The sequence below is a fragment of the Bactrocera neohumeralis genome, chromosome 5 (assembly GCF_024586455.1).
Source record: "Bactrocera neohumeralis isolate Rockhampton chromosome 5, APGP_CSIRO_Bneo_wtdbg2-racon-allhic-juicebox.fasta_v2, whole genome shotgun sequence".
Taxonomy (NCBI): domain Eukaryota; kingdom Metazoa; phylum Arthropoda; class Insecta; order Diptera; family Tephritidae; genus Bactrocera; species Bactrocera neohumeralis.
In genome coordinates this window covers 20,270,309-20,294,945 of record NC_065922.1, presented here as the reverse complement: position 1 = coordinate 20,294,945, position 24,637 = coordinate 20,270,309, and the positions used below count along the sequence as shown (strand labels likewise).

The following is a 24,637-nucleotide window of genomic DNA, read 5'->3' as shown; positions in this document are numbered from 1 at the left end:
ATATAAGTATATACAAATACAGTAAGCTATGAAACTGAAGTGACAAATTCCAGGAAAATACGTTTTTTACAAATCATTCGTTGGAATCCTTTCCGACTTGTTCGGATTTTTCCGAATAAGTTCGCCAACCATCATTTTGGTTTCCGTAGAGATTATTAAGCTATGAGTTACGCATTCACCTCACGTTCTAGGAATCCGAATTCAGCAAAAAACACAATAGACAGTTCATTTAAAGGTCAATCCAAAGCTAAAGCCAGAAACAAAAAAAAAAACACTTTACAACAAAAATGTAAGGAAAACGCAAATTAAAGTCAAAGTGAAAAAATGACTTAATGAAATCAAGCGAATTGCAACGGACAGCCAATGCGAAGCTGAATTAATTTGAGAAATGGGAATTATGTCATGTCGTGCGCACCAATAACCTTCGCCACGCACGCAGAGATTGGAAGAGCTTGAGAGAGAGAGAACGAAAAAGTTGGTCAACAGTCAACGGTCAGCGATTACCAAACCACGCACACCAATCGAATACCCAAAAGTCAATCCCCACAAGTCCAGCTCGTCAGCTCAGCCATTCATGCGCTTAAGAATATTTATTTACCAGGCAGCCGAAGCGGCGTCGAAGCACGCTGCTTTTGAATGCCGCTTAATGAAGAAGTCAGCGTCAGAGTGCTAAAGTAAATAAATGCGAAGGCGCGAGCGAAAGCATGAAGTGAAATTGAAAAGAAAGTGTTGTGAAAACGTGGGGATGGGCGTAACGCACAGCTGGTGGGGCTTTAAGCAGAAAAGGTTCACGAATCTGCTGACGAAAGGTCGACGTGAAGATTTGCACACAACAGTGAGCCGCATCCGAGTGGTGGTGTGGGGCGAGCGCGTTGGTATGCAAAAGGCGTGATTCTTTATTTATTTCGATTGTTTTTTTCACTTGATTTCGGTCGCTTCCGTTGTCTGAAATGTGCTTCGCGCTAACATTTAAATGCGCTTCAATGAGCCCCGCCAAGATGGAGGTGAAATTCACTTACTCAGCGCTTCAAGTGAAATTGGTTTGAGCGCCAGTCGCCTAAGTAATCTGTGTAAGTACTAGCTAAAGTACTCAAGTACAAGTAAATGCTGCGTCGGATGGCGCACTCTAAAGCAGCGCTACGGCTTCCTTGCAGGGTTGCTAATATCTCGCTTGTATTTCGCTGCGCTGCTCCTCGGTTACCGCCTTTTGTTACTCGATTGCTTGCTGTTGGCTCTGCTTGCGAAATTCTCTTATCGACTTGCTTATTTAGCCATTGAGCCGTTACACTGCGGTTGTTGCTGCTACAGAAGCCTCAACTGTCGATGTTGTATTGTTGTTGTATTGTAGCTGCAGCGCGTAGTTTATTCGCAGTACTCACTGAACTCTATTAGTTTGTGGTGAAGGTGGCGTGTATTGCGAAAAAATCAAAGCAAAGTAAAAAGGTGAAAGGCTGTACTGTGGCTGACTGAGAGTCGGTATATTGAAAAAGTTTCAAGTGCTAGAAAACACACTTCTGTAGCCAGTCATCCGATCAGATAGCGGCTGAAAGTGAAAAGTCCAGCAAAATCGATGCAACAAAATATCAATATTCGGTGAATAGTTGAGGAGGAAGGCAATAAAATATAATAAGTATATTTTATATATTTGTTGGTGTAATTATTATTAAAAAGTTGCCGTTTCGACCAATTTATGTTATTAATGCCTAGGGTGTCGACCATCATGTCAATCTTGTACTTGACCAAAAGAGATATAAAGGAAATTCATAAATTACACAGGTCAACACGATTTTTGGGTCTGACATCTACATGTTAAATTTTAGTTTCTCCTATGTCAAAAATAAGGAAAAAACTTTTTTTCCGGTTAAAGTTTGCTTTCGTAGAAATTAGAGCAATTTTTCGATTTTTAAGCAGAAATGACTGATTTTTATATTTTTTCTACAATTTCACTATAGATTATAATTAGAAAACTTTTTTTTAGATTCAAGAGTTTGTTTTTATTCAAGATATGTGATAAACAATATTATATAAATGTAAAATAACAAGAAATTACTGTCTAAAAGTGCATATTTTTTGTATTTCTTCTCTCGTATTAAACCCCAAATATACATACTTATCGATGTAGATCAGCCAATAGCAAACTTAAAGAACTAAAGATTAATATTTAAGTGTTTTTCAATGTCTAGAATCAGAATCAAAGCATGAGAACAGAAATGTTATTGGTATCAAGTGACATGTGGTAAAAGAAGAGCCCTATACGATATACAAGGTCCAGCACTCGAAGTGTAACCAAGTAAAAAAGCCATACATTCGGTTTGGAAAATTATCTTTATTTATTTTAAAGTACAAAATGTGTGAAAATAATTATAAATTCAGGACCAATTCACTTTTGCTCGATATGACCACCTTTTGTCTTAACTATGGCCTTGAGACGGTCAAAAAACGAATCGCAAGCTGCCCGAATGTGACTTAGCCTACTCACGGACAATGGCTTTCTTCAGCATCTCGAGACTGGTGTATTTTTTACCTTGGACCTTACTCTCCAAAATGGGCCAGAGAGAATAATCCATCGTAATGAAATGCGGAACGTTGTTTTTCAGCCATTCTTGGTTCACACGCGCTTTGTGAAACGGTGCTGAGTCTTGTTGAAACGTCCATAGTTTGCGACCGAAGTGCTTGTTTGCCCACGGCTTCAAAGCAGCCTCCAGAATACTTTCCCGATAATAAGTCGCATTTACTTTGACGCCAGGCTCGATTGGAGAGCGCCCATCTGCGGTGACAACGGCCCAAACCATTATTTGTGGCGGGTGCTGCCTCCTGGTGGCCAACCGATGGCTTAGATTCTCGTATGAACGGTCGGTCAGGTAAACCCTATCGTTTTGAGAGTTTACGAATTGCTCAATTGGAAAAATTGTTTCGTCAGAAAACACAATGTTCGGAATTTGACCGCTTTCGGCCAAGCGAAGCAACTGCTTCGCTCTCTCAAGTCTTACTTGTTGCTGCTTCGGTGTGAGATCATGGGCCTTTTGGAACTTGTAAGGCTTGACTTTAAGCTCATTTTTCAATATGCTTCGGATTCGGCGGTCGGATATTTTCAGTTCTTTAGTTATTTGATTGGCACTTCGTCGTGGATTTCGCTCAAGTCGCTTCTTCACTTTCCGAACCATCTCACGTGACGTTGAAGTCTTTTGATGACCACCTCCATGGCGTTTTGCGATGCTACCAGTATCATTGTAACGAGTGATGGTGTCATAAACCAAAGCTTTATTCACATTTGAGCTCACGAACAATTGCTGGCTGTGATTTTGCAACTAAATATAAAGCAATCACATTACTTCGTTTGAATTCCATCGCTGATCACTTTTTTTGCGTTCACTTTTGGCAAAACGCTTTTGTACACTTGTGAATAATTTCTAAATGTGTTGTAGAATTTAACAAGATAATAAATAAAATTCGATTTTTTTGAAGCCCGTAAGTCCAGGTAAGCCTTGTACGTGTTGTTTATCCTCTGTTGATGACAACAACATTAAAAAAGTTAAAAAAAGTGCTTGAAAATCGTTGTGTTGGCATCAGCGAAATAGATGAGGATTTCAACATCTTTTATGCGTCGTCTCTTAATAGTTTGGTTAATGTTTTAGATATGAAATGTGGAACTTCTACCAAAAGCGGTGTTCGACAAAGTAGCTGAGGACCATACATACATCTATCGTATCAATAGGGGTAACGAGACGTGATTTTATGGATTTGACGTTAAAACTGTGCAACTATCTAACGAATGGCGCTCCAAACTTGAGCCGGTAGGGGAAAAAAAATCAGCTGAAGCTGTCAGTAGGGTAATCTGGTCTGTTTGTTGACATTGTTTTTTCATAAAATTTTTTATTCTACAATAGAACTTTTTTCACATATCATGCGGTATATCGTGGAGTGTAGAAACAAATTTTTTCGGGATTTTTTAATGACAGCTGTCGGAGAAAGGGCTGGTTGAATGAGATGCGTTTTTCACTGGCGGACACGATTTCTCATGTTTGGATCATCTGAAACACAAAACCCCAATTTATTCTCAAAAAGTATATGAATGGTTATCGTCCCTACTGGAATCATGAAAAAATGTTGAAAAAAAATTAACTTTTTTTTTTTAATTTTTCCCCATGTTTTTTCCATAAATATTGTCATAACATTGTCAATAAATTTTAAAAAATTATGAATCTAGAATGGACCAGGCGTTTTGTGAACATCAAAAAAAAAAAAAAACAAAAAAAGAATTAAGCAAATCGGTTGAGTAGTTCGACCGGAATCATGTTCGCCAGTTAAAAAAAAAGTGTGTTTTGAGAAAAACGCGTTTAAAGTTTGAGGTACTGGTGTGTACTGTACCAGGTGTGCACTCCGAACGTCGAGCGGTATTATTATTTTTGGGCCTTTTTCGAAACCTTCCAATGATAAACTGGGTTTCTACATTAATTCTAAGGTTATAAGGGAACAGAAAATGCAAAAAAAAAAAATAAAAATTTTGAAAAAGGATTATCCTACTGACCCCTGAAGGCAATAAACTAGTCTACTCAGGAGGATACTCATGTCATGATCTCAATGCTGGCTGCTAGCAGAGTCATTACATTGCAGTCAGAAGGCTCCTAGCGAATGCTGACGTATTTTCTCAATCATCCTCATATGTTAGACAGCTTTACAAGCATCCTCAGAAGTAGGTGAATTGGTAATACAACAGGAGCAATTGGAGCTCTGGCTTCAGCTTGAGAGGAGGTGAAGAACACCCGGGCACATTTCGCCACACGTAATTGGTGTAATGCGTCGGACTCAGCGTATGCCAATCGCATTGAGGAGCACATGGGTGGAAAGAGGCAGCGGTCAAAGTCAAGCACGCGGACGACAAACCAACAACATCCAAGGCTGCGGCGCCGGCCAATGAGTTTGCGAAACGGTATTTGACCATAGCGCTCATAGACCGCAGTAACCCATTGGAACAAATGTCACAGTAGCTGTAAAAAATAGTGGAAATGAAGATATTGCCAAACCGAGAGCACCCATGCCGTCATTTGATGGAGCAGGATGGCTTAGCGGTGTCAAAATCTTAAATTGCAACAACGACCCGACGCTAACATGGGTAAGGGAAGCATTCAAAACGTTTCAAACCTGTGAAAGAGAGCGAAGCTGGAGGTGGTAGAGCGCGGCAGTATTCCATCGGCGCCCAAAGTGAGGCTAACAATACCTCGCGTGGTGCACTCGAAATGTGCTCTGCGGCTGCTACAAAGACATAATCCGGACGGGCCAACTGGAAGATGTTAAGCGTGACGAAATCAATAAGTTGCCGAGGATTTTCGGTACGCGAGGTTCGAAAAGATGGCGTGAACACGCTTGTGTTCATCGCCTCAAGAAGCGCCACGCTGCGGACGGCAACAAAAACACGCTGGAGACGGATAGAGAAGAAAAGGAACTCGGAATAGAAGAGATCATGGCTACTTAACTTGTCTTACAGGAGGTGGAGGTGGAGGAAAACCCAAGTCAGCCGCCTGATGATTCAAAACCAAGAGCTGAGCGTACTCCAAGTGAACCTCCATAAGAGTAAGATCGCCTCTGACGAGTTTCTTCTCTATTTAGAGAAGAACGGCTACGACGTGGCTTTAGTCCAGGAATCATGGATTGCATCGGTATTATAGCTTCGGTGTACCCGAATTTAAAGTTTTTTACATAACTAGATTACATATGATGTCGAGAAATAAGAAAAAACGTAAGATCTCAGCAACTCTTAAGAATGCAAAAATCGCTTAAATTTTGAGTAAATTTGAAAATAGAGACCCTGAGCGTATTAGAGTTTGTTATATTAAGGCAGTCTGATGATAATAGAGAAATTACCTGATTAAGAGATCAATTGAAGGTGACCAATATCCAACAAAAGTTATAGTTAGTAACTGATAAGTAACCTGTTTTAATCATTGCTCCACAGACTTGTCAGTGAAGACGAAGTTTTGAAACTGGAAATAATAATAGATAAAAGTATTCAGCTTTTTCTACTCATTTCAAGCTCTTTGCCTTTCGCATGTTCATCTTAACGCCTGAAAGATAGAGTTTCGTTCTTCTAACTCCACCCATCCATCAAAATTGGTAATAAAATTAGAACCTTGCTCTCCCCATTAAATTAAACACAAATTTTTACGATCTTTTTTCCCAGCTCATCACCATTATATACGATCCGCGTTTGCTTTGCTTTGGTTCAACACTTTTGCGCCGCAAATCGAATTTCCTCGACGCCAAATCCGCAGCTTTACGCAGCTCAATTTCCGACGTCAAACGATATTTCAAAATTAAAATCCATAACTACGCTTTGTCTGTTTAAAAAATTTCACATGATTCTTTCAATTATTCTTCTTTTTCGCTTTTCGGTGTGCACCAGTGCCAGAATACCACCTGTGATGAGTCGCGCTGTCATCAAATGTTAGCCGCCTCTTCCTCTTCGCCGCTGTCGCTGCTGTTGTTGTTTGTGTGCGTGCTTTCATCTACCTTAATAGCGCGTATCATGCGTTACGCCGCTCGCCAGCGCGCCACAAGCTAACCAAACTCACCTGACGCACGCAAACACGCACACACCAATACAAACACAGTGACTGTGGCAAATGCCAACCAAGAACTCACGCGTGTGTGCGTAAAGCGGTTGATAGGCAAACATGTGAATTAGACTGAGTGTTTGTCTTTGCATGTGTGTATGTGTGTGTGTGTGTGTGCTGCCTGTTGATATACATCAGTTCATGGCCGTATTTCATCACCTTTTATGGTTTTTGATATGGGTTGCATTTTTTATTGATATGTTTTTCTTATTCGTGTTTGCTCGCAATTTTTTTTCGTGCCGTTGTCTTTGGCGTCTTCTTCTTCTTCTTAATCTTTGGCGTCTGCATGCTTTTTATTTAAATTTATGCTATCGCTTTTGTGCTTGTTTTCATACCCGAGCGTAACTCTGTTGGGTACTAGATAAGAATAATTTTATTCGTCTTACGGTTGTTTCTCATCGTTAGTCGTATTAAATTTATAGTGCGGCCGATTTACAACATAAACTCGAGTTTATTCTAGTGTTTAGCAGTAAACACTAATCAGAACTATAGAGTTCAGGGTTAAACACTGCTTATTTATATGGAGTTTAACATGAAATTATATTTTCTAGTCATAAAAAGGGTGTTTAGTATTAAACACTACTCAGAAATAAAGGGTTTAGCATTAAACACTACTCATTTATACGGAGTTTAACATTAAACTTTATTCACTGCTCATAGAAAGAAAATTTGGTGTTAATTACTACCCAAAAATATGAAGTTTTAACATTAAACCTTGTTCACTACTCATAAAAAGAGAGTTTGGTAATAAACACTACTCAAAAATATGGAGTTTAACATTAAACACTACTCATTTATACGGAGTTTTACATTAAACCTTATTCACTGCTCATAGAAAGGAAGTTTGGTGCTAAACACTGCTCAAAAATATGGAGTTTAACATTGAACTCTATTCATTGCTCATAAAAAGGGAGTTTATTATTAAACACTACTCAAAAATATGAAGTTTAACATTAAACACTACTCATTTATACGGAGTTTAACATTAAACTTTATTCACTGCTCCTAGAAAGGAAGTTTAATGTTAAACACTACTCAAAAATATGGAGTTTAACATTAAACACTACTCATTTATACAGAGTTTAACATTAAACTCTAGTCACTGCTCATAAAAAGGGAGCTTAGTATTAAACACTATTCATGGAAGTTGAGTTTATCATAAAATCCTACTTATTTATTTGGAGTTTAACATTAAACTCTCGTCACTACTCATGAAAAGGTAGTTTAACATTAAACATCACTAATTTATACCGAGTTTAACACCAAACTCGATCTATAAACACGGAGTTTACAAAAGAAACATTCTTTAAACTCGTCTTAAACACCTTTTTGGTGTTTGAAATTTACGATCAATTACTTAAAACCGTAAACCTCACAGTTTTTAAACACTCCAATGAGGCATGACAGTTGTCAATTAAAACGTAAACTTGAATATAATCTAGTGTTAAGCTTAATCTGGAGTTAAGTCCCAAAGAGGCATGTCAGTTGGTTAAATAAAAATCTAAACTCGAGTTTAATCTTGAGTTTTGCAGTAAACATTTTTCACAAATACAGAATGCTTTCAATGGAAATTTATTTGCCTTAAACTTTCCTTGAACACTACTTTTTTAGTGTTAATGAGGATCTAACAGTATTTTGCAGCTAAATTTAGTTACACCGTAAAATGCTATCAGGCTAAACTCAGGATTTCTTTAAGAGCTTTATAAGTTTGATGAAATCATAACTAAACTATACTCGAGCTTTTGTTATTTAGAGTCGTTTTGCGACACTCTAATAATAACGCCTAGAAGATATTTAAATATTTAGAGATCTGAATTCAGAGAGAGAGGAGAAAAAGACAGAAACAGACAAATTTAATGAACTCCTTATTAAATGTATTATTGAATCCAGGTACGATTTGATACCATAATCGTCAAAGAAACCTAAATAAGTTTCGGCTTCACTTTCTGAAAAGCTCTTCACTTTAAGTCTTCTGGGAGCTGTCGGTAAGGTACTACTCTCTTAGGATTATCTAAATGACCTTTGACTTTAACATAATTGATAGTCGCTGTTGCTTTTGGCAGTCTTTACATTATCTAATTTTAAGTTGCAACCGCCTTTCCTGCCACCTTACTTTTGGTTCGCTTCGCTTTCTCATATCCTCACAGAAAATCTCCGATTGCTTTATTGTGTTTTAGATTTAATGCTGTTTTCATAAGAGATTTGCATTGTTGTTGGACGCAGTGCACGCAAGCTGTATATTGCTGGCAATAGCAATAACAAAAGCAACAACTACGCCAGCACAATAGCAAAAGCATCGATGAAAGCAGCTAATATATCTTCGTAGAATTGCCGTTGCTTAGGTGCTGTTGCATGCAGCTTGCCATTGTTGTTGTAACCTTTCTCGTTACGCTCTTTCAGAACTTTTACGTGTATCTGTCAGTTGAACTTTTGTGATTTTATACGCATTCAAATTTAAGTTTCGAGATTTCACTTTTTTATGCAAAGCTCCAGAGTCTGCTTGCTGTGGCTGCGTATTTCTTCTGAATGGATGGAGTTTGCTGTATGCAAAATCAGGTTTTATGTTGAGATTACTTTGCAGATAAGGCAATTGCATAATGTAATCCCAGACGAGATTGAAAAGGTGGATTACTCAGTGGGATTGCCACAATGGTAGCTTTGAGTTATGCTCTTATGCTTTTTTAATAGTAAATGGAATACTTAATGCTTAATACTTAGTACTTAATAGTTAACACTTAGTACTTATTCCTTAATACTTAATACTGAAAACTTAATACTTTATATTTAATACTTCATACTTAATATTCAAAACTTAAAACTTAATACTTAGAACTTAAAACTTAAGACTTAGAACTTAAAACTTAAGACTTATTAAAATTTAAAACTTTAAGCTTAAAAACTTAAAACTTAAATTTTTAAATAAAAAACTTAAAACTTGAAACTTAAAACTTAAAACTTAAATCTTAATACTTAGAACTTAAAACTTAAAACTTAAGACTTGGAACTTAAAACTTAAAACTTTTTACTTAAAACTTAAATTTTTAAATAAAAAACTTAAAACTTGAAACTTAAAATTTAAAACTTAAAACTTAAAACTTAAAATTTATAACTTAAAACTTAAAACTTAAACTTAAAACTTAAAACTTAAATCTTAAAACCTAAAACTTAAAACTTAAAACTTAAAACTTAAAACTTAAAACTTAAAACTTAAAACTTAAAACTTAAAACTTAAAACTTAAAAAAACTTAAAACTTAAAACTTAAAACTTAAAACTTAAAACTTAAAACTTAAAACTTAAAACTTAAAACTTAAAACTTAAAACTTAAAACTTAAGACTTAAAACTTAAAACTTAAAACTTAAAACTTAAAACTTAAAACTTAAAACTTAAAACTTAAAACTTAAAACTTAAAACTTAAAACTTAAAACTTAAAACTTAAAACTTAAAACTTAAAACTTAAAACTTAAAACTTAAAACTTAAAACTTAAAACTTAAAACTTAAAACTTAAAACTTAAAACTTAAAACTTAAAACTTAAAACTTAAAACTTAAAACTTAAAACTTAAAACTTAAAACTTAAAACTTAAAACTTAAAACTTAAAACTTAAAACTTAAAACTTGAAACTTTAAACCAAATACTTAATACACAAAACTTAGTACCCTAGGTTTACTACAGCAAAAAAACAAACCAAAACTCTTTTGAAATATTTCCCAAAAACATGCCACAAACAAAAAGTTGCCTAAAATACTTGATTTAAGATTAGCTGCACTTAAGCACTTACGTAATATGCGCACAAGTGCCACACCAGCGTGTGCCTTTGATACGAATTTGTGGCACGCGCTGACGCACATTTCGTAAATTGAAGCGAAATGACTTGAAGAAAAGCACTCGAGTGGCAGGTTAAATTTTAACGACACGCCAAGTAACAAGCAACAACAACAATAACGAGAAAAACAAACAAGAATTAGCAAAGAGATACGCATATGCAGCTCTTAGCTTTGGCATGCCACCCAGGCCTGTAGGTGAAGGCGTTGAAGGTGCGTATGCCAAGTGTTGACAAGTCACAGTGCTTATACTCGCGTGTATGTATGTGTGTTGGTATGCATGTGTGTGGCCTTGCTGCCAGCCAAAAAGCAAAGTAATCATAATACGCTGGTGTTTACACATTTCAACTGCTTTGCCTGTGTACCGCGATGCGCTTCAATCAACAAGCAGGCGTCAGCAGGCGACACACACAGGTGGACTACACGGCGTATACGTAATAATTTGTTGAGTAGCAATGTAGTATAATTAGTTTAATATAATATTAACGCGTTGTGCCATGTGGACGCCTACTTATTATTGTTGTTATTATTATTTTAGACAAAGCAAAATAGCGACACCAGCACAGCTCAGCCGCTGACGCATTTGCTGCTTGCGATGCTGCCACTGCTTTTGCCACCGTTGCTGGTACCCACACAGCAGCTCCAGCGCCATTTCAGTGAACGTCTGTAAACACGGCAAAAAGTCAGCTATCAACCGCCAACGTCAACCACCGATCACCTACAGCAGCCGGTGTGCCCGGCTCGCACAGTTGGCGGCCCTTATTCGGCGCTACTGATTGTCATGGACAGCGCCGTGGGGAATACAGCGCAATGACAGCGCGGCGCAGTGCAGAGCGGCAGGCGAGAGGTTGTTGCTAACACACACACACACACAGTTACATGGAAGTTTGTTTCGTCGGATAGCAGGGCCGACAGCAACAGCTTGAAGTGACATTAAAAACGACAAATAAGAAATTATAAAAACCAACAAATGCAATAAAGTAACAATTAGGAAGCAAAACAACACAGCGGCGGACAAGGGACGCCATTTTCAGTGCGCAAACAGTGAGCAGCATTTAGCAACAGCAATAAAAATAATAACAGTATTGTTGGGGGGTAGTTACGAGGGGCGGTTAAGAACTCTTTTGAACAGTGGAAGTTTTTTTTATAAATTTTTTGTATTCTCATGTCCTTGTCGTAGATATATTTCTATTGAAATATATATTTTTTTTAATTTTTACAAAAAAAAATAATTTTTTTAATTTTTTTTTTTTTGTTTTTTTATTATTACCCATTTCTCTGGTTTATGTTATGTGGGGTATTCACAACGTGTCATAAAACATCGTAAAATCATATATTTTTATACTAGTTTAAAAAATTTGTTGTTGGATTGCATACTAAAATACGTTTACGCAAATACAACTCTGAACGCTATGTTTTCGGATCGTTATAACTTATAACTTTATGAGACTATGTGAAACCCCTAATGATTTGAAATAAAGTATTAATATTTTAGGTGTGAGTCTTTGCTAAAATAATATTTCAGAAGGCGCCTAATTGTAGGCAACGTTTTATAGTTTTTCTTTTATCAGAGCAGTGTAAGCTTGCCTACATTTAGGAATAGAAATAATAAGTGCTAAAACAAAATTTGGATGTTGAACTAAAGCCAGGTTGATTTTGATCCGAAATGTTTGGCGAAGTATACTTCTTGATATTCCTGATCAACTACTGAAAATATGCAATAATGAAATTTTCCTATAAATAATCGATATTCCAGGTATAAAGACATTCTAGTCGAGATATCTTAGAAAGCATTTTTGTGTCCTAGAGCGCCAATTTGGACCGAACTGGCAAAAAAGTTTTCATTTACTCTAGTTTAATCCAATTTTCCATCAATTGTTGTAAGATTCGACTGGAATGCCTACAGTGCTTAAAAAATTAACATTTAATGGCTTCAATGGCAGGTTCTCCGAAGAAGATCCTTCTTATACAAAATTTGACAAAAGTTACAGGCAACCGAATCCTTGTTTGCCCAAAAGGTCCTACGGAATTATGCTAAAATGTGACGGCACAATATCGTAGTGGAAAATCTACGCATTTTCTAAACACTAAGCCACTAAGGGTTAAGCAAGTTCAAGTTTCAAAATAATCAAATAGTATTTTTTATTGACCATTTGATACTGTGGAACGAATCTGTAGTGAACTATACTAGGAAATATAATCAAAGCAAACTATCACCTCGTTTTTGTCCGACTTTTGGAGCGTTATTTTTAACCACACATCTCGTCATCAGTAATGATGCATTTGAAGAATGTAGGGTCCTCAGCTATGTTGTCACATAGCACTTTTGCAAGATATTCAAGATTCAGGCTTTTTGGTACGACCATGGGGTTTAAATCGTAATTTTTAGTCAGAAAACTGTGTTTCAAATATTGTTTCAAGTATGATTTCGATATATGTATGTTTTACAAAGCTCTCCGATTTTCTCTATTTCCAATGTCATTGTTAAGTATGAATTAGAAGTCAGTTCAGCGAAATTACGTGCTCTTACCTTTTAAATTAAAGGCAAGCAACGAAAAATAAAACAGCCGAATAATCGGTTATATGGTAGATATGTGATACAGTAGTCCGATCTGGCCGTTTCCGACAAGTGATCAATACAATGTTAAATTTCTTTCGTTCGAAATCGGTTTTAGACACATATTCAATTAGGCAAAGTTGTTCGGAATGATCTGCAGAGAATATTTATCGCATAAAAAAATCGAGATAGTAATTGGATAATTTTTCAGCCAATAATGATTTAAGCTAATTTAAAAAAAAAAAAACGTAATTTTGAGAAAAAATATGTTTAAAGATAAACTCATAAAGCTGATTGAACTGAGCGTCTACAATTTAAAAGAATTTAACTCAAAAACTATTTCAGATATCGATCACTGGTTAAATCCAATAGAGGTACGACATCGCTTCTGCTCTATGGATTCTTGTAAAGTTTTTAGAAGATCCGACGTTTTCGAGCAAAATTTTGTTCAGCGATGAGATCCAATTCTGGCTCAATGGGTATATAAACAAGCAAAATTGCTACATTTGAGACGAAGAACAAAGTGAAGTGGTTCAAGCACTGCTATTTCATACAGAAAAAAATACAGTTTAGTGTTGTCTGTGAGCCGGTGGAATCATCGATCCATATTTCTTCCAAAATAATGACGGTGAAAACGTAACTGTCAATGGCGACCATTACCGTGCCATGATAACCGACTATTTAATATCTTAAATTGAAGTTTGTGATCTCGGCCACAACTTTATTGTGAGAAAACACTTCGGTAAGCAGATAATTACACGTTTTGGACCGGACGATTGGCCACCAAAATCGTGTGATATCACACCGTTAGACTTTTTCCTATGGGGATGTATAAAATCTGAAGTCTATGTGGACAATCCCGCTTCAATTCAGGCCTTGGAGTAAAGCATCACGCGTGTCATTCGCCAGTTACCAGTCGAAATGCTCGTCATCGAAAATTGGACTCAACGGATGGACCATTTGAAAGAGAGAATCTTCAAAAGATAAACGCCAAAGAATGTTCTTTCGAATGATAATAAACATTACCCATTAAATTTGATGTGGAGAACCTCGAAATGTTTCATCCTTTATAAAATGTTCACATTGGGAATAATCGACATTCCAAGTAGAAGATGAATTGATAAAACAAAAAATTCTTAGGGTCTAATGTGCCTCATTCTAATATTTTCTCTTCTAATCATTCAAAACCAGACCCTTTCTTTAATCTTTTATAACCAATTCAGTGAATTTAATGGCACTACAAGAATGCTTGAACGCAAACGGCTGCTCTTAACCCAACTTCAGAGAACATGATTAAGTTCGTGTTTCTTAATTAGTTTTATATAAAATCCTTAGCCTTTAAACCTATTGACCCACCTTCGTGGCAAACAAATTTAAAAAGTGAAAACCAGTTCGAATTTTGTTTTCTTCCAGTCTTTTTTGAGGCAGCTGGGCTCATTTGCTACGCAACAAAACTTTAGCTTAAAGTTTGAAATTCGTAAAACTGCAGTATTGCCCCTCCTTTCAACTGTGACTCACACAAAGTTGCTTTTGTCCCACTAATTCCAATCAACCAGCATGAGTTTGGAAGCCTCCACTATGTTTACAAGCACTTGCCCTTGAATACGCTTTTTCTAATCAATGTTTCATCCGCTTTTTGCTGTCTTTCATTCTCGGCAATTTTTGCTTTCTTTTTCTGCCGCTCATTCGCATTACACCTTGTCGCAGTTTTTATTTACTTTGCACTTTTATTGGCATTTTAATGAAATTATTTCCTTTGATTTATGGGACATTGTTGACTTTTGAGCAATTAATAATCACCCGCCGAGCAGCTGGCGTTGCAGCCGAGAGCTTTAGGTGGGCAAAAAGCCCCGTGTGTCCAGTGACATACTTTTTGTCGAACATTTAGAAGATCTCTCGGGATTGGAACATGTGTGTGCCTGTGTGTTTGTGTGCTTGTTAATTGAGACTGATTAAAATGAATTGCAGCGCAGAGAATGTCAAAAGGATTCACCGATTGAGCACGCTGCAAATAATCGCTTCATAATTCATTGGCAACGCTGACGTAGGCAAAAACGTTTTTTGGGGATTTGTTGGTTTTAATTGGTTTTTGAATTATGCTGCACATTAATTTAATAACTAATTAGTGAGCGTGATTAAATTGTTATTAAATATCATATTTTATATTTTTGAAGGGAAGAGGTGTTTATGAAAGCATTTCCAAGATAATATCTTCTTCTTTATTGGCGTAGACACCGCTGAGTATATAATAAATGGGTCCACAAATGGAGCTCTTACAAGGACAGTTTAATGTTTCGTGATATCAGAGTCTCATTGAATAGGTATAACAATACGACCTATATGATAAGAAAGCAATACTAAAAAGATGGAGACTGAAAACGTGGGAACAGTAGATGTCTTATGGCACACCTAGGTCTTTAGAGAGACCATAGTGAATCTCTGGTTCTTAAATCCCCTCACTCTATTATGTCCTCGCTAAATCCTGTACTTCTGATGAAGTTCATTAATACAAAAAATTGTATTTGTGCATCTTCCGAGACATCGAGCGAGTATATGTCAGGCAAGCAGAAACAAAGACCCAAAATTTTAAGTAAAAAGATATGGAGTCAAGCAAATGCGATTTTTCACTTGAAGGTAAGGTATTTTAGAATAAGGAGCAAGCCTTCGATATCACAACCGAAATCTGTAAACAACACGTCAAATTTAAAGGGCAAGCAGCGATTTTTTGATCTTGGTTAGTTTAGTCGATTCCCTTACCAGGATTGAGCTTCTGTTTTGCGCTCCTGCATAACACTTTACTAAAAAAATACACAATCGTAGTGTATTCGTTAACTTAAGGTCTCCTATAATAACCAAACTTCTTCTTTCTTTATTGGTGTACACACAGCTTACGAGGTCTTAGCCGAGTTTACAACAGCGCCAATAATTTTTTTCTTTCCGTTATTTGGCGCCAAATCGAAAGTGCATGTAACCAAGTCCATCTCTACGTGGTCAGATGTTGTCATCATCCATACCTCTGCTCCACATAGCAGGGCGAGGATGATGAGTGACTTGTAGAATTATGTTCGTCGAGAGAGGACTTTGCTTTTCAATTACCAACTCAGTCCAAAGTAGCACCTGTTGGATTTCAAAGCTGATATTGTTGTTGGTGTTGATACTCGTTCCACGAAAGACGAAATTATATACGATTTCAAAGTTGTCAACAGTGACATGTGAGCCAACTCGCGAATGCGATGATTATTTTTTTTTTCATGACAGAAGATATTTCATTGCACTTGTTCACTACCACACCCATTTGCTTCGCTTCCTTATCCAGTCTGGAGGAAACAGAACTAAAGGCGCGGTTGTTGCGGTCAATGATATCAAAATCATCGGCGTACGCCAGCAGCTGTACACTGTTAAAGAGGACTTTACCTTCTCATCCATTTGAAGGCGAGCTAAAGTGAGAAGGCGAACCATCCCTCACCAGGATTATATGCTGGGTTTAGGACCCAACACCAATGAAAAATAAACAACAGCCTCGGACGAGAGACCCCCCTTTTGATTACGATCATCGTATTAAGGATTACGTTTTAAGGGCATGCAACTGGAATGCCCGGTCCCTTAATTGTCCCTTAATTGGGGAGTGTTCTCGTAAAAATAAAGGGTGGCATTACCGCCATACAAGAAGTGTGATGGACGAGATAAGGACTGGTCATTTAAAGAAGCGCAAATTCGGTGATGAAAAATAATATTTTTGATATTTCCGAATTTTAAGTCTCTCTGAAATTTAAATTTATTGACAAAAACAAACTTTTTTAGCCAAGGCACCATTTTGTCAAAACCCAAAATTTTAACTCGTTCTTCGTTCATTACTTGTATCATCTATTGTAAAAATACTATTATGTCGTTTATGAATTTGAGATGCTTTTTGACATGGGAAAAATCTCACTCACAAACAAACTAATTTGTTCAGAGATCCTCCTGAAGATTGGCTTAGAGATTAAATTAATCAAGAATTTTTCAAAATGAATCCGCATTTATTAAAATACATTAAATTTTGCAGTATTTATTCCTTAAATATTATTGACTTTTTAAATAAAATTCCTCGTAAAACACAAATTCCAAAAACAAAAAAATCTTGTTTTTTCTGATATGCAAGTGGTTTAATACCTTAATTATGATGTGAATTTTAATTACACAGCTACAACAACAACAATTAACGCTTTATGCTTCAGCAACGGCTCTAACTTCAGTAAAAAGTTGGAACTTTTTACCTTTTAAAAATATGTTGTCATCACGGCATTGTTACTAAATTCATCATCAATCACACTTTATGCGTCCTCAAAGTCTAAATTTAGCAGCGCTAACAAAGATAGCACGCTGCGCGCACACATACACACACACACACACACATAGAGGTTCGTACTAATCTACAAGCAGCTATTAATAAATAAGACACAATGGCTATAGGAAACAACGGTAAATAAGGCAGACAGATCAAACGGCAGACAGGTGCCAGTTCAAGTACACGGCACACATGCACACAAAAGCAATTATGGCTACATAGACACACATAGGCACAAACATATTTATGTGGACACACACACGTATAAAGGTGAGAACGCTGGCGCTGCTTAGAATTGCTGTTGAGCCTTGCATTATTTTCAATTCACCTTCAACTTAGGCAGCAAACACACATACTCACATATATATATATACATATCTACACATATACACACACATACAAACTTATTTACGCTTGCGAGCGCCTGAAATCATCTTTATGTGAGCACTTCGTCGCATTAATGAACAAAAGGTCGGAGGACAAGCGAAAAAAAGGATATGAAAATTTCAAAACAAAAGATTATAAAAGAATAATAACAATAAACAAAAACAAAAAAAGAACGAAATAAGTACAGAATTATATGCATATGAAAAAAGTGCAATTTAAACAATAAAACACCGCGCACCTCTCCCCGCTCACCAACAGTCGTCGCCTGTTGCCTTGTGAACGGCGCGAACTTCATTCGGGAAAGGATTGCCAGAGCAGCATCAGGTGTCTGCTGGCCACCACGGCGCGTGTGTGTGTGTTTGTAAGTATTTATGGGTAACTGCTGAGTGCTTTTCGCATAAAGTGCTCACGAACCCTACCCATGAATATGCAAATCATGGAACTGTTAAGTGTGTTGTTCCCACCGCCTTGTGTTGGTGTGCGTTAGCAGCTGCCTCCTCTTACCCTAAACGCACACTATTCAACACTTTTGCAGTTCGCGCTAGTTCGGGAGTTGTGAGTGCGAGTGTGAGTGTGTGTATTTGCATATGTAAATGAACTCAACTCAATTGGAGCTAAAAGACAACACAGCCTCCACAGCACCGAAAGAAAATATACACAAACACATATAAGAAAGGACTCGCAAATATATACGTGTGTGTGTCTTTATGATTGGTAATTCGCCGCAGCTTTAGCGCTACCCCTCCATTTATCTGATATTATCTGTAAAAACTTATTCAGCATGAAATAAAAGCACATATAAGAAAGGACAAAATTTTGCTTGTGAAATTTATACAATATGTAAATATTCATAGATTCATTTTTAGTATGTTTATTTTTTATTGTCCATAAAAGCAAAATTGTCTTTTTGAATTAAATTACGTTCAATTAAGTTAAGGACGTTAAGTTAAGTCCATAAAGCTTTTGCGCTACCCCTCCATTTATCTGATATTATCTGTAAAAACTTATTCAGCATGAAATAAAAGCTCATTGAAATGCAAGTGGTCACTCTACAGAGCTTTGAGCTTTAAGCACAAAATTTTGCTTGTGAAAATTTAGTGTGTTTCCACAATATGAGCTTAAATATTCATAGATTCATTTGTAGGAAATCTTAGCTTAGAAATCAACTTATTTTTTATGCTTAAAAGCCACGGCATGTCCATAAAAGCAAAATTATTAAATTGTCTTTTTGAATTAAATTACGTTCAATTAAGTTAAGGACGTTAAGTTAAGTTCATAAAGCTAAGTTGGATTAAGTTAAGTCGAAATAAGTCATGGCAAGTAATAACATTTATTAAGTTGTGTTAAGTTTGACTAAGTTAAGTTCCTTAAGTTAAGTCAAATTAAGTCATGGCAAGTTAAGATAAGTTTTTTAAAATTGTGTTAAGTTCGGCTAAGTTAAGTTAAATTAATTAAGTTAAGTTCACTAAGTTAAATCGAATTAATTCATGACAAATTAAGATAATTTTTTTAGTTTAAGTTTTTTAAGTTTTGCTAAGTTTGGCTAAGTTAAGTTGGTTAAATTAGGTCAAATTAAGTCGGGGAAAATTAGGATAAGTTGTGTTAAGTTCGGCTAGGTTAGGTTCATTAAGTTAATTAAGTTAAATAAATTAAGTTAAGTTAGTTAAGTTAAGTCGAATGAAGTCATGGAAAATTAAGATAAGGTATTTTAAGTTGTGTTAAATTTAGCTACGTCAAGTTTTGTTTTAAGTTGTTTTAAGTTTAGTTAAGTTAAGTCAATTATATTAAGTTGAATTAAGATTCGTTTTTTTACACTGTGCTAAGTTTGGCTAAGTTAAGTTCCATTACGTTAAGTCAAATTAAGTTACGATATGCTTAAGATATGTATGTTATACTAAATTAAGACACTCAAACGCCAGAACAGCAGATTCTAGATTGCCCAGCAATTTGTAGAAGCAGGCTCAAGGGCCTAGGTTCCACCTTCCTGGACAGGGATCACAACACCTCAGTCGCGCCTAGCAAGCTTCTGGAATTGTTCAGAATGATGGACCTTTGTGACCTTATGTGATATTGGAGAGGGCACAATGCAAATCCTCAATTTTACTATCTATCTATCTATCTAAGTTAAGACAACGTTTTTGTTAAGTTATATTAAGTTATACCATGAAAAAAAATTAAATATGTTTATCTGAGTAAAGTCGGTTCAAACGAATAAGGAACTTCCCCTTATAAAAATTCAAGTTACTCGTGATATTTTGCACTGGACGTTGTAGTCTGAAGAAGCAGCTATTCAATATGTGTATAGCTTCTTGTAAGAGCCGCCGGTTTTGCGTCAAGAATCCGGAAATTCTTGAGCAACTTAAATATTCTAGTCAGTAAACGCAAGATCAAGGTACTTGGATCTATATGTATATCCGAAAAGGGATCACATTACCTTAAAAGTGTTCCTGGAATCCGTCAGGGTGCTGGGCCTATGTAAATCTGTGTTACGGAGGGCGCCATAATAGACCTTCGGTCGCAGTGCAAGCTTCAATTTCTTCATATTTATTTATCTTACAAATGTAAGAACTTTCGAACGTGTGGGGATATGTAGATGAACGATTTTCATAGCTTTCGAAGATTCCATAAAATTAGTCTTTCTATTCCCAAGAAAAGTTCCGACAAACGACGAGTTGGAAGTTATATTTACTCTATCTACACCTCCATTATAGATGGGTTTGATTTTACAGGGATTGAGGCGTACCCATTACCAACCCGACCACAGTTTTTGAGATATCGGTATGAAATTCTGCAAACGTTCTTTTCATCCCAAGAAGCTACTCATTAGTCGGGAACGCCTATATCGGACTACTAAAGTAGATAGAAGTCAAACACACTGAATGATCAAATTCTTATATGAAAAAAAATGTTCATTTGACAAGTTACCTTCAGGAAATTTTGGATGCATTATTCTTAGACCACTTTGCAATCTTCGAACACATTGTTCGGATCGGATCACTATAGCTTAAAGGTGTGTCCTACCTCTACACAGTACCTACGTTCCCACTTTCTGCCCAAAATTAGAAAAATATATTAAAAAAATATTTTACAATAGTCCCCGCCTCGCAACAGACAACAGCGAAGCTTCGAGAATATTTGTAGCCTAAAAACAAATACACATCTAGGCAATAAATGGAAAGAGTGGTCGAACATATAGTAGATGTATAGACAGTAGTTATGTACAAAAAAAAAACCAAGTTTCTTCCTACAAATAAAGCTCCCTTAGTTTGTTTATAATTTTGTGTTTATTTCTAGCGATTTTGTTTCAAATTCACACCCCACTCACATATGTTTACACTGTACTTTTAAATGGTCACTTAAACTCATTCAATAGGCACTCGATCGGATCACTACCCGTTTCCTCCGACTCAGACTCATTAACCTCTGAGGTCGGTTCTTCAGAATCTTCGCTCACTTCCGACGGCAATTCGGTGGTGGCAATACTCAAGAGACTTAGCGTAGTAAAGGACTTGATAAAAGTGATCGTACCACGTCGCTTCCAAAACGGTTTCGCTTGATTCTTCCATTTGCGCAATTTATACAAATCACAAAAATTGAATTGCGAACTCTTAATGATGTCTATGTAGGTTTTCTCATTCGAGATGGTTTGCAATAAGGCGACCATATATTTGACACATCGCTTGTTTTCCGACTCTTCTTCATCTTGGAATGAGTCGCGTGCCTCTCTAAGCGCATTCTCAGCTAAATGATATTTGCTTGGGGTTTTCATATAGATCTTTGCCACTTGCAGCAATGCTAAGCCCAGCAGTTTACTCAACTCCAGATGTCGCGCTAACAAAACTGCCAATCTCAGTTTGGCCATAGCGTAGGGTGTGGAGCCCAAACTTTGGAAGATAAAGGGTGATAATTAGTGCATTTATTTTATAGTTCTATAAGATGGTGAGTATGTAAGATAGAGAGAGATGGTACCATATGGCTCCAAAACTGTTTAGACTGTCTGACTGTTGAAGATTATCTTCTAAACATTTTTGCCTTAAAAACCATTTGGAAGCATTAGTTTGCTGTTTTCTTCAGTTTAATCGAATTAGCCTTATTAGTATTTATACTATCTGCCAACTGTCAGCTGTCAACTGCCTAGCTTATTTTCTTGTATTTGGACTAGTAAGCTCGATACCCTAAAGCTGCTGGCTACCGAGTGGAAGCCTTGATTATCACTGCTCTACTCGTATAGTCAATAAGATTCCTACTGGTACTAAAAAATCATATAACGGACGCTGTCACCTGTCAAATGTTGTCAGTTTTAATCACTTGTAACCTCAACAATTCAAAAGTGTTAACTACCTTTGCTAACTTCTTCCTAAACAAGGCGTTTTATGTTGAAAGAAGACTCGTATACGAATTATAATAAAAAATAATTACGAAGTATCCAAGAAGAAAATCTGATTTGAGAGAAAGCCTGTGACTAAGGAGATCAATACACTTACTATCCATATACTTAACCGAATTCTTAAAACGTGTTGGAATAATCTCTTGTTAAATCATAGAGTATTTCAGATTTGTTATGCCCCGATTATCGGACTCATTCGTATCGAAACCGAGAGTGCGTCCTTGTGTGGCTCAATGAGCTTTTTACTATACCTCTTGTTATAGATTGAAGAAAAGCCGTGTTGAAATGGAAAAGCCCTAAATAACAAAAGTTAAACCCAATAATTTTTGTGGTCCTTATTGAAGAGATTTAAACCAACTTTTAATCCCAGAACGAAATAAAAGGGTTCATACTATGCCAGTTTATGTCATTGCTAGAAGAAGACCCTGTTTCGAAAAATACTTCATCGTCGAATCTAGCCTTAACTGAGACCTATTTTCGGAACATGGGTACAAAAATTTACCAAATATGGAAGCTCTGGAAGTTAACTCCATAAGAAATGAAGGCGTTTCCTGGAAGGCCTATACAATAAAAGCCAACCTTTTAGGGAGGAAAATGCAACTAACTAACTAAAATTTGAAAGCTTAGAGTTCAAGATTCAAACTGGAAATATTTTCATACTTTTCATAACACACGGCCTTAGAAATGTTTAATTCACATCTCACTTTCTGGAACTCATTGTTTTTCTCGCCCATCAAATAACGTTCAGCGGATCTTAAGTGCCTCATAGCCTCTTTGTAATTGCTGATCTCTATTAGCAGGCGCGCTTTCACCAAAATCGCCTTCGCGACTAGAATTTTCAACTTCATTTGACCAACTGAAATTAATTCCACAGACATTCATATTTATGCTAAAAAATCTTAGGGCTTTAGGGCTCACCTTCGGCTATACATTTGATTGAACGATCAGCTTGTTCTATGCCCAGCTTTGGGTTGGTATGTATAAATGCCTTTGCCGATTTGAAGAGTACGCTGGCAAATGTTACACCAACAAATTCATGTAAATTTTGCTCATCAAACACGGGCGTTATGTTATCGGTACGCCAGTCTTGAGCGCGACTCAGCGATAACGCTTTCTCGAAGTATGTAATTTCTCTTTTGAAACTGTGCGCCCCTGGAAGAGTTTTGAAGAAGAAATTATCGATGTGAAGGAGAGAAAGCAGTTGAGAATAGCAAAAACAGGTAATATGATGGGTTCTGGATTTACTGAATAATCGAGACATGCGATAGACTTTTGACTCTGACTCCTTCTTTGATCTTGAAGAGTTGGCTACTATCTGCCAAGGGCCAAAGCAATGCTTCTCTATAACTTCGAGAAGGCAGTTTAAAATGCTTTGAAGCCTACAGCTCCAAGTCGGCGATAAACAGTAATGAAGATTTTGCGAACAAAAATTGAACTCAAAGATGTAGATAATTCAAAAAATACAACAACACACCAAGATTCTATTAAAATACCAAGAAACTCACTGCCAGTCATATGAAACACAGCGTAATGCGTAAAAATCTTCGCACGCAACTCGCAGCACATAACATCGTTCACGCCAAACGAATCCGCTATTTCGATGATTATTTCAAGGAAACTCTTCGTGAACCAATGAAAAGAATCGGGTAAACTCTTCGCTATACCCAGTGCTTGATAGATAAGTTCATAGGTGGACTTTCTGCTAAGGCAAGTCTTCAACTTAGACACCAACTCGGCTGCCTTGCAAGTTTCGTATAGCTTCAGCAATTCCCTCTTTTTCGCCCACATGCGTTTCTTGATGAATTTATCATTGATGAGCGCATTCTCCTCACACACCAGGTACTCGAAGTACTTGGCGCAAGTCATGCAGCCCTCGAAGCACAGCTCGGATAAAAGAGCTTGGTAAAGTTCGTGGTGACCTCGTTTCGCTTCCATCAAGGTCATATGCTCGATTTCAACACCAGCCATTACTCGTTTTAAGTAGGTCCTCCCCGCTGCCATTCTGAAAGCGCTTACTTTTTAAGGAGTTTTATTCGAAGTTGTTGTGGAATCTGATTTTTGCTTTCGGTTTATTGTGCCAAAAGGTGCCGAAAAGGTTGCAAAAATTATTTGAACGAAATTATTTTATATAAAAAATTAATTATAAAAAATATAAAAAAACAAAACTTTTTCAGTTTTGCTAAGTTTAGTAAAAAAATTAAACTGAAAATGAAATATGAAGAAACATCATTTTGAAAGCAATTTGTTTGGGAAAATATTTCGAAGAAGAAGGCAAGTGGAAATTGATTTTTCATTTCGACAAATTTTTTTCAATTTGTTTAACGGGAATAATTAATTTCATATTTAATAGAAATATGTTGAAACTATATCAAACCAGAAACAGAACCACAATTCAGAACAAATAAAATAAAGATGGAGAAGACGAGGAATATGGAAACGTCTTATACCCTATACTCACCGTCACTCCAAAAAAAAATCATACAAAACTGGCGAAAAGACTGCCTCAAACGATACTCCGGCAAAACAAGCACCACCGGCAAAACAA

At 36.5% G+C, this 24,637-nt stretch overlaps 1 protein-coding gene across 1 annotated transcript; it reads right to left on the bottom strand.

Moving 5' to 3' along the window:
- Positions 1–21,026: 21,026 nt before the first annotated feature.
- LOC126758584 (uncharacterized) lies at positions 21,027–24,237 on the bottom strand. Its single transcript, XM_050472909.1, has 4 exons — positions 23,598–24,237; positions 23,011–23,244; positions 22,753–22,948; positions 21,027–21,589 (listed from the first exon to the last, which is right to left on the bottom strand). Exons 1-4 carry the CDS (start codon positions 24,091–24,093, stop codon positions 21,058–21,060), a joined length of 1,458 nt encoding a protein of 485 aa, XP_050328866.1. The 5' UTR covers positions 24,094–24,237; the 3' UTR covers positions 21,027–21,057.
- Between the last annotated feature and the right edge of the window lie 400 nt (positions 24,238–24,637).

Excerpts from the sequence above, each read along its gene's own strand:
- LOC126758584 (XM_050472909.1), bottom strand. The coding sequence starts at position 24,093 with ATGGCAGCGGGGAGGACCTACTTAAAACGAGTAATGGCTGGTGTTGAA. Across the intron at positions 23,245-23,597 it reads TGTGTTTCATATGACTGGCA|GGGCGCACAGTTTCAAAAGA; the intron begins GTGAGTTTCTTG and ends AAACTCTTCCAG. Across the intron at positions 21,590-22,752 it reads AAGGCCGTGTGTTATGAAAA|TTTGGGCTCCACACCCTACG; the intron begins GTATGAAAATAT and ends TATCTTCCAAAG.